The 10,157-nt window shown below is 41.9% G+C and overlaps 1 protein-coding gene across 4 annotated transcripts in view; it reads right to left on the reverse strand.

Annotated features, from left to right (window-relative positions):
- Positions 1 to 159: 159 nt before the first annotated feature.
- smurf1 (SMAD specific E3 ubiquitin protein ligase 1) overlaps positions 160 to 10,157 on the reverse strand; it is a 19,101-nt gene continuing 9,103 nt past the window's right edge. Inside the window, exons 2-18 of one of the 4 annotated variants that reach the window (XM_030406745.1) lie at positions 9,945 to 9,983; positions 9,458 to 9,566; positions 8,911 to 9,044; positions 8,742 to 8,807; positions 8,555 to 8,630; positions 7,818 to 8,029; positions 7,321 to 7,405; positions 6,701 to 6,853; positions 6,113 to 6,341; positions 5,641 to 5,744; positions 4,408 to 4,522; positions 4,099 to 4,277; positions 3,825 to 3,962; positions 3,596 to 3,716; positions 3,271 to 3,472; positions 2,065 to 2,140; positions 160 to 1,966 (exon numbers count right to left, since the gene is read on the reverse strand). In XM_030406745.1, the coding sequence (XP_030262605.1) occupies positions 1,867 to 1,966; positions 2,065 to 2,140; positions 3,271 to 3,472; positions 3,596 to 3,716; positions 3,825 to 3,962; positions 4,099 to 4,277; positions 4,408 to 4,522; positions 5,641 to 5,744; positions 6,113 to 6,341; positions 6,701 to 6,853; positions 7,321 to 7,405; positions 7,818 to 8,029; positions 8,555 to 8,630; positions 8,742 to 8,807; positions 8,911 to 9,044; positions 9,458 to 9,566; positions 9,945 to 9,983 (2,138 nt within the window). In that variant the 3' untranslated portion in view covers positions 160 to 1,866. Of the gene's footprint in view, positions 1,967 to 2,064; positions 2,150 to 3,270; positions 3,473 to 3,595; positions 3,717 to 3,824; positions 3,963 to 4,098; positions 4,278 to 4,407; positions 4,523 to 5,640; positions 5,745 to 6,112; positions 6,342 to 6,700; positions 6,854 to 7,320; positions 7,406 to 7,817; positions 8,030 to 8,554; positions 8,631 to 8,741; positions 8,808 to 8,910; positions 9,045 to 9,457; positions 9,567 to 9,944; positions 9,984 to 10,157 lie in introns of all 4 variants that reach the window. The other 3 variants (XM_030406743.1, XM_030406746.1, XM_030406744.1) reach the window with 3 other exon arrangements.

Genomic DNA, 10,157 nt, shown 5'->3' on the forward strand with positions numbered 1-10,157 from the left:
AAAATGTTTCCCGCAAAACCAACACAGCGCTCCTCTAATTAATTCCTTCAAAAATGCATCAAATGACAGTATTAAGTCTGTTTAACACTTTTATATTCTGTTTTATTTGGAAAGTCACATATACAGAAAGAATGATTCACACAACACAAGGCATGTATATTCAATTTAATTTCTTTTAATATAATCTTATTTACATTGTATTTTTTCATAAATGTTTAGTACATAGTAAGTTACAATACTCTTGCATCCATTACACAGTGAACTAAGAACCTAGAAAATGCAGATTGAAATGATACTGCGTAACAGTCTTCAATGTTCAATCTACAACAGATCCCAACCTTTTCCACGCTACTCGCTCAACATTTAGGTTTTTGATTTCATTCACTTCTATGGAGGATCAATGACTGCAAAGAGACTTTGTTCATTCATGGTGGTCTTCAGGACGATGACTACTTTTTCTAACATTCAGGCCAAGGGAGAGAAAAGGGATGGGCAGAGAGACAGCAGGGCCACAATGAAAAATGAAAGAAGATGGTGAAATGGATGATGAAACATGTATGAAAGGCTTATGAGATTTTATTATACATGTCACATACAACCCAAGAATTCCTGAAACTGACTATTCCTTTCCATCCTCGTGGCTCATTTTGTTAAATATCCAGGTCATGCCCTTGGACCTCTCCATAACGTCAGCAGAGTTAGATTTTAAAATCAGGGTTGGGAAGGATCCCTTTCACATCAAATAAATGTAACATGGCATTAAAAACACCAAAACACTAACAGCTTTCATTCACCGACAAGAGTATTTCTCCGCAATAGTATGAATGTTAAAAAAATGTAACAAAATTCAATAAAACCCACTTTGTGGATTACTTGAATTGCAAGTGAATTGACCCTTCAACTCTGGTAGAGGGGGGTGGTGAAGAGATTAGTGTGGGCTCTTTGTAGAGCATATAGCAGCTTGGTCAGTAATCACTTAGTAATAAATAATAAAACATCAGAGTGGATCAGAGTGGTCGCAGATACAAATGGAAGAGACAAAAAGTCACCAAACAGAGGAGCAGGCTCATTTTGATCATTTTTACAGCGTAACCGGGTGCCATGCCTGACACACACACACACACACAACCTCTCTCTCTCTCTCACACACACACACACACACACACACACACACACACACACACACACACACACACACACACACACACACACACACACACACACACACACACACACACCCCATACAGACAGAAATACAATCTCACTCTCTCATCATCTCACATGCGCTCACACAAACGCACGTACATGCACGCGTTCTGATACACGACAGTGGTTAAACATGAAGCATGAATAATAGTCAATCAATCAGCTTGTCAGACAGAAAGACAGTCAGTCTCCGCCTTGTTCTTCACACGTCTGATTTTCTTAAAAGTCTCTGTTCGCAGGCTCGCATGTGATCGGCTGATTCTGTCCGGAGACTCGAGTGTGTTCAGGAGTCAAAGTCGCTGTGGCGGTAGACATTCTGGAGAATGACATCATAGCTTGTTAAAACTGAAGGATAAAAATGCTTCTTCAAAACATCTGAAAAAATTTTAAAATACTTTATTTTTTTTGTTTGCGTTTTAGTTTTTTTTTTCCACCTCCCGCTGTGCTTCCTCCTTTAACCCCCAATAGTTCAGTGGAGAGGGAGGAGGTGGCAGGAGGCCGTGTGAGTCTTTGTGATGCTTGGCCACTCCGTATACTCTGCGTATACTTGATATTCTGTCTCTGCCGATGTGTTTGTGTGTGTGTGTAAATGTCAGATAGTTTGTGTGCAAGTGCAAGCGCAAGTGTGACTGTGTGTTTGTTGGTGTGGTTGTGGATTCATCACTCCACGGCGAAGCCGCAGGTCTCCTCCACAGCTGTCAGCAGTTTCTCGTAAAGTTTCTCATAAGACTCGTAGGGGGGGATGTCTATCCGGTTAAAACTGGAGAAGGAGAGGGATAATTAGTGACCTCAAACCTGACATTTTTTCAAAATATAGTGAAACAAAAATCAGAATCGTCCTCTTTTGTGGGTTCTTACCACGTGTGAGCCTTGGGCAGGTTGTCTGTGTTGGCGTCTATCAAGTGGATGGTGAAGAGCCTTGGTCCTGCAGAACCTGTAGAACCTTACACACATACATTCTAGTTATCACTGCTCTACTCTGGTACACAGAGCATTCACCAGCCTTTAAACAGTAAAATAGAATAATAAATAACTTAATTTAGCCCAAATCTTTTCTAAAAATGTGTAAACATGCATACAAACATAAGTACTGTGTTCATGCTGGGCATCGAGAGCAACTTCTTGTTAGGGATTCACACTGACATGTCTCTCAACTGATATCAAACTAAACACAACAGTATACTATTAATAGGATATATGAAAGCAGAGGAAACATGTGATGAAAGCTACATTTTCATTAATGTAGAACGGTTCTTGTTAGATTGAAAGTGTTTAATAAAGTATAATTAAAGTCTTCTATGGTTTAAGTTATGTGCAGCTGCTGGGCTGCAACTAATGGTTCAATTAGTTACGACGACTCCTGTCAATATAATGTCAATTTCCCAGAGCCCAATGTGACATCTTCAAGTTGCTTCTTCTGTCCAACTAACAGTTTAAAACCCAGAGACTTTTCATTTACAGTCATAAATGACTAAAAAGAAACGTAGAAAATCCCCAATAACTAGATTGGCATCTGGATTGTGAGTAAAACCAGCACCAGTAGGCAATGTTTAAATTAGAGCTTAGTTAATTAATTGATTTGTCAAATAATATATATCTTTTTATAATAATCCATTAATTCGTTCAATAGCAGTTTCTAGCTTCTGGTGGAATGAGGTATTTTGATGCACTGACTGATCCAACAATGAACCAAATATGTCACTTAACTTTATTGCAGGGTTTTACACGATAAATTTTAATCTAAGAACAAAATATTTTTGAGTATCTTGGACTTTGTACTCTTCGGACATTTTCTGGTACTTTATAGACAGAAAAATTAATTGATTGATCAAAAAGACAACTGATAAAAATAATGAAAACTAAATACAACTGTATATAATCTTGTTAGGATATGTATACACCAGTAAAATGTCCTAAAAAGCCTAAAATAATTAGGCTCAAAAACAGAAATGTCAATAAGGCCTTTGCTGTAAGTGTCATTAGTTGTCATGCTGCTGGGTTTGCACATTAGCTAATGTGTGTAACTGTTTGTGTGCGTGGTGTCCATGCCAGTCCATGACCCACCCTGCAATGCTTTGAAGCCTTGTAAGGGGACCCTGGTGGAGCCCGTGACAAACTGCAGGAGGCGTCCTCTCCTCTCCTCGCTGAAGGCCTCCACTGCCTGCCAGAACCACCGCACCACGTTGCTTTCACTTGTGCAATGCTTCAGGCGGGTGTTTGTCTTCCAGTCTGCAAGGTCTATCTTCCCCAGTCCACCGATGATCAACTGGCAGAGGGAGAGGGGGATTAAGGAGAGCGTGGTGGACCATGACAAATATAGTTTAGTCTTGTGTTTGGCTTTCTCAGTTCATTCTAAGTACAAGTTTCTGTTCACAGACAGCACATGTACCTCCAGTTCTTTATGGTCGAAGGGTTTGAGGAGGTGCTGGGGGATGAGCTCACTGAATCCCTTCTGTAGAGCCAGAAACTGGGCTTCGATTCCACGCATAAACCTCCAGTTCACATAAAGTCTGAAAAATACAAACAAATGATGTAGGCAAAATAAACATACAGTACTAAGCTGGCTAAAGGATTGGGCACAACAGGTCCTCTTGCAGAGAAGATGGTGCATGGCTCACCTCACATATTCTTTTTTGTTTTCCTCAGTTACAGGAATATTGCGGCCATTCGGTTTGAGCTCATGTTGTAAGAACTTCCCAAAGGCATTGTGCTCTACGCAGAATGTGTGGTCGAGGACTGAAGTGATGTCGTTCTCTCTGCACAAAGAGCATTGGAATAAGTTAACATTAACATTGAAAGTCTCTCCACACTCAAAGCGGGACGAGTGCAGGATATGAACAAAGAAATAGCCCATGATGAAAAAAAAAAAAAAAAAAAAAGCTCTCTGCTCACAATATCCAGACGAGGCTCTTGTGCAATTCCGGGTCGGTGGTCTCCAGGTCGTTGAGCTGGATCGGTTTGCCTAGCAGCTGTTTGTAGAAGGGCAGCGTGAAGCTCCCGTTGATGTAGTGACCATGAAAGACTGCCAGGCCCATCACACGACCCACAAAGTGGAAATATGACAGGTGGTCCTGAAAGACGGTATCACAAATGAAGAGACAGACAGACAGAGGGTCAGACTCCCCTATTCAGTTCAACCTCATAATGCTGTGTGTGCGTGTGTGTGTGTGTGAGAGAGAGTGTGTGTTTGTTTGTACTCACAGGGTTGATGGAGGAGTCGGGGTTGATCTGTAGTGTGTAGATATTGTCTGTTGAGTACTGGAACAGGCCGTAATAGGGGTTCAGCATTTCATGACACAGCAGGTACAGCCACTCCCTAAAGACAATCATCAAATTGTTAACAAACGTTCAAAACTCACACAGAAACAGTGTAACACAAACATTAGCAATAGACCAACACATTTGACCCTCTCACTGGAAGTATTAATTTTTCTGTTATATAAACAATGAGAGATTCTCTGGTTATTACTACGATTAATAAATGTAAAGGGTATGTCGCATAAATGCCAAACATGGTTCTTTGTTTGTTCAAAGGTCTTATTTTTCCTTGAAGTCTGACTAATTCTGTTAAACTTTCAAAGAGAAAAGCTTAGCTAAGACCCAGGAGACTTGCTTACACTATGATTTTATTGTCAGAGTGGGAATATTTTGCACACACTTATAACTCTCCTTCAATAACTCTCCTACTTTACGCCTGACACTTACAGACGTGTGTTTAAAAGTAGGAAGATCGATACTGTCAGTACCGGCCAAGGAGCCAGAGTTACTTTACGTCTGATCTTTTCTCGCCTCACTGGAGCCCCTGCAGCAGCTCCAGCTGAGCAGGAGTTAGCCAAACATAGCCGGCACCAGGTTTAAAATCACTAAGTGGATGTCAAATTGAGATGACAAAGACAATGACAGAGTGAAGAGGAACAGGGTGTTGAAATGTGTCCACACTTTTCTAGTTTACCCCTAGACATTACCTGTCATACTTCTTTTGTTAATGTATTAGTACACTGTATGAAACTTTCAATAAATTACAGCTTAAAAAAGCCTGATAGAGACTGAAATGCTCTTTCAAGGGATCTTAAAAGATGCCGGAGCTTTCTTTGCCTATACAGAGAAATCCCCTGCCAGTCCACAAGAAGAACCCATGTTGTCTTATTACTTATCACCTTCCCTATTTTCTTATCATCATTCTTATTCAACTATTGACTTCTAACTTAATTTTCCTAAACAAAAAATCTAGCAGTGTTGCAAGTGGTTTAAAACTGCATCATAATCATTTGTTCAGATATAAATGTAGACTTGTAAATGTATGCTTCAACAAGCTGAACTGAACTTCACTTAGAGAAAAGATGGACTCATGGACACCTTTACTACCAAAAAAGGATATCCTGAAACAAACATAGCACGTGGAACTGCTCAGAGATGTGGATATTCGCCAATTACCTGGCCACCCCTCCATAGTCGAGGCCCTCCTCTCCCCTGAACTTCACCATCAGACGCTTCTTCAGGTCTTTGGGCCTCATCTTCATTATCTGCCGATACGACTCCTACATCCACACGCAGCATAAATACACATCAGACAGGCACATTATCACAGGCTAAAGAGACAATTAGTGAGCCCTTTGGATCAGTAAAGTTCTGTCAGACAGTTTATTAATATGCTGCCTTTGTGCTTGACAGAAAGACGCTAAAAGAATGGCTTGTTTTGACTGGTGTGTGAGTCACGAGGAGTGTGGATATGTCTGTATGAATGCAAACCTTCACAGGCTCTACCCACGCCATCCACGCTGCTTTCATAGCTCCACTGAGCAGACATGTCTGATCTGTCTGTGTTTGTGTGCATTGTTGTCTGGTTTTGGGGCGTTCATAGAGGACACATCTTTTATTTCCTTCCTGGTCTGACATTTGCACCCACCTCAAAGATCTCTTCTCGGGACACCTCTATGCGACAGTGTCCTGCCTGAGGCTGCTGCAGGGACAGCTCGTGGCGGAGCAGTTTCAACTTGTGGACCAAGTCTCTCTCGTAGCGTGCTGCCACATCTCCATCTCCACCTCCACCGCCACCTACTCCCCCGCCTCCCACCTCCTCACCCCCCACATCCATCTGGGGGGCCTGGGAGGATTCCTTTGCTTGGGATTGCTGGCTGTAGGTGGGAAGAAGAGTAGGACCGGGGAGAAGGACATGACAAGAGTTGACAGAAAGAAAAAAGGGAGAGAGAGCAGGCTGGATTACATGCTGTGCACTCGCCCAGGGCAGCTAAATCTACCATAAGCCCACATTTCTGTCAAATCACACGATTCACCATCATTAACAGAGCTGATGACTGTTAGTAGGTCATGTTCGGAACCAGTCTGAGTCTGGCATTACGGCCGTGAGAGATCAGATTAACAACAGATTAGTCCTGAAACCACTTTTTCTGTTTATGTGTCAGGGAAGTCTGCCACCCAGGTGGACACTGATTTTCATACATGAGAGGATTTGAAGAGAGTGTGCAGCACGTGCCTGTACCTGATGATGGTGTGCAGGCGTGGGTCTGTGAACTGTGTGGTTCGGTTGTTGTGGTCCACAAAGTAGATCCGACCCGACACGGTGCTTCGGACCTCCCAGCCCACTGGTAAAGGTCCAAGCTCCTCGCAGCTCACACTGGCCAGATCCCTGCACCAGAAACAAGGAAGCAGACTGAGCTAGCAGCACAAATCCACCAAATCAACTTGAGACTAGAGCCTTCAACCAGACATCTTGTCTACAGCACTTCTGACCCCACATACTGCTTGTTCTTAACCTTAACCCAGAACTGAGAGGGGCTGAAGGAAATAACCTCAGATTTTCTCTTAATCTGTTGGTGTAATTAGCAGTGTAGCTAACAAAAAAGTGGGACTATTTTCATACTTTTCTAAATGCATTTGTCAATTCAAAGACACATTACATAGCATTACAAAGATGCTGCATATTCGCAGTGTGATCTCCAATATAACCCATGTGTTGTCCTGTTCTATTCCTTTCTATGTCCTATTCCTCTACTGCTGTGATGGACAAGATTCTCAGGGGGAGTTGTTAAAAGTTTCATCTCATTTCAGGTCATGCTTGGACTAGACAGAAGTGAAGTGGGGGTGCGATCGTACCTTGGTATCCGGGGGTCATGCCAGGTGCTGACGCCTGTCTGTGTGTGAAGAAAATAAACCTGGCCCTGCACTGTTGTTCGTTGCTCTGTTTGTAAAAATAAAACAAAGGAACATGTTACACGGCTTCTATATGCATATGGTTTTTAAGAAAATTCAACAACTTTTAAGGCACGTTCACCTAAACCAAGCATTTATGTATATGTATATTATTACTTGTTAATACAAGCAGCTGTTCATTTAAACTTTTTTTTTTTTTTGGTCATGATTTTTTTCAAATCCAAAAATTACGATCGTATAATTTGGTTCTCATGAGTGTTTGTGCAGATGAAAAACCAGATTATGTTGAAAATACATTTGAATTATAGCATATTCCCAACCGTGAAAACAATAAGCTTAAAACTAATAATTTTCCAAACTTTAAAAACTTTGTACAAATCCTAGAGAATTTTGTTCAAAGAATATGCGAGATAAAAATCCTGTAAAACTTTTTGACTGACCATATCCCTCTGGCAGGTCAGGTGGTTGGTGCCCGTGAGGTCTGTTTTGAGGGGTGTGGCCGTGGCCTCTTGAATCCTGCCCTCTGATTCGCTGTGCCTGAAGACGACTCTCTTGACTGGGCGAGTCGAGCCGACAGTTCCCGCCCCCTGCCGCGCCAGTGGGGTCGGAGTAGGGCAGCGGCTCTTCACTGAAACATCCCTCAAACACAGGCCTACACACACAAACACACACACACACACGCACACACACACACACACACACACACACAAACAAACACACAAGTCCTGTTTTCTGTTTTACTGGAATCACATGTTCACTGTTTTTTATTATGAGTCAAAAAGACTGGGAGAGGATCAAACAAATAATTGTGACTGAACTGATCTTGCAACACAACAAGCACACTAAATGGGTCTCAGTCCTACTTTACAGGGTATCCAAGCAGGACAGGCAAGCCTGAATGCAAGAGTCATTAACAGAATGTATAGACATCACATTATGCTAAAGTATGCTTTTTTTGTTTTCCACTGCGTGACAAGCCGATATCACTGCCATTTCATTAATAAAAAGCACTGACTCTAACAGAGACATCAGGTTTTTCTTCATCTATCAACTGAGAAACAGATTCAGAACAATCTATGAAACATATTCGAACATTCAGAAACCGGACAATGAGCAACTGTTTCTTGAAATGTTACTATACGACACTGGCAGCGTGACCGTCTGGTGACACACTCACCCATCGTTTTCCAACAGTCCTCTGCAGTCCACCACAGGGCCTCCGCTGCCAATGCGGTCTCGCGTCTGTAAGCTCACTGAAAACAAGCAGGTGGTAAAGGTCAGAGTGATGACAGTGTGACAGAGCAGGGGGGAGCAGAATCCGCACATAGTGAAAGAACAAGTGACACCGGGAGAGTCGTCCTTACCTACTATCTGCCCTCGCACTGCGTCACTGTCTGAGGGGTTCAGCTTACATAGATCTAAACGCTGGTCTGGAGGAGGAGGAGGAGGAAGGAAATGCGGTTAATCGAAAACTTCTCTCATGAGCATGTGTACAGTCACGTGTATTTAAATGTATAAAAAGGACAGACTTACATCCTGTATCTTTCAGCCTGCTGATGGCATTGGAAAGAAGTCGTATGCAGCCCAGGAAGCCCGCCCCCTGTCGTTTATGGATCTTTTTGTGGTTCCATATACTGATGGTGATAGAGTCTGTCTTTCCAATGTAGCTGAAAATAGGACACAAAATGAGATTCTCAGGTGTCTCCTCTGTGTTTTTCAACACAGTCTGGTGTCAAAGTGAGCTATATATGCTCAAACCTAGAGTTGCTGCAAATGAGACACAGCTCGCTATTTTATGTAATTTCTCATTTCATGTTTTGCAGCTGTATATTTTCAGACAGGGAAGAAAACCCTGTCTTTGCATTTTATTCTGATTGCAGTCTGTTTTAGAAAAAAGTGCTTTCACTTTAAAACTGAACATTTAGCCCACTTTGTAGAAAACACCAAAATATAAATTGCTTATTGCCCTTCAGAAGGAAAATACTGACATGTGAATTCTGGTCCAGGCCCAGCATAAAAATAGCACAATATCTTTTGAATCTTCAGTGTATTAGTTGCGAGTGTGCTGCAGGAGACTCACAGGTCGTAGTGCTGATTCCATTTGGGGTCCAGTGTGCTCTTGACTGTGTCTGTAGAGTGGCATTGACCCGATCCGTCCACCACAACCTTGGCAAATGGATCTGGCAGTCCTGCAAGCACGCAATTCAAATCAATTGTTTACTTCCTTTTTATCAAATCATGAAGAAGATAATATCAGAGTATTAGAAACAATTACATTAGCCTAAGCACGCCAGATAACACATTCTCCATAACAAAGCCGAGTTTTCTTCTCCAACAGACATTTAGCAGATTCTGCTCTGCAATTCGAAAACCTCTAACCCAGTAACAGCATATTCTATTTGGTTGTCATTGTTATTCAACAGCATCTGGGGGGCATAATTTCATCATAGAATAGTGAAACTGATTGTGGCACACACAGACCTTTATTGAAAAACATCGTCTCATCATGTCATCATCATAATGTTAAGATTCAGGCTCGTGAAAATGAGCACACAAAAGGTACTTACGAAAGAAGTCTTTCTTTGCGAGGTTCTTGGCACATAATACTGTAAAAGAGAAAATCATTATCAACAAAATGCCACACACACAAATATGTAAATGATGCCCTCGTGTAGGCTGGTATAAATGTATGCTGGTGCACATTAAAACTGCGTGAGGAAGAAGAATGCTGGTTAGGAGAATATATGAATGCCAGGGGATGGTAATGTGCAGTAGAACTT

The sequence above is a fragment of the Sparus aurata genome, chromosome 23 (genome assembly GCF_900880675.1).
Source record: "Sparus aurata chromosome 23, fSpaAur1.1, whole genome shotgun sequence".
NCBI lineage: Eukaryota > Metazoa > Chordata > Actinopteri > Spariformes > Sparidae > Sparus > Sparus aurata.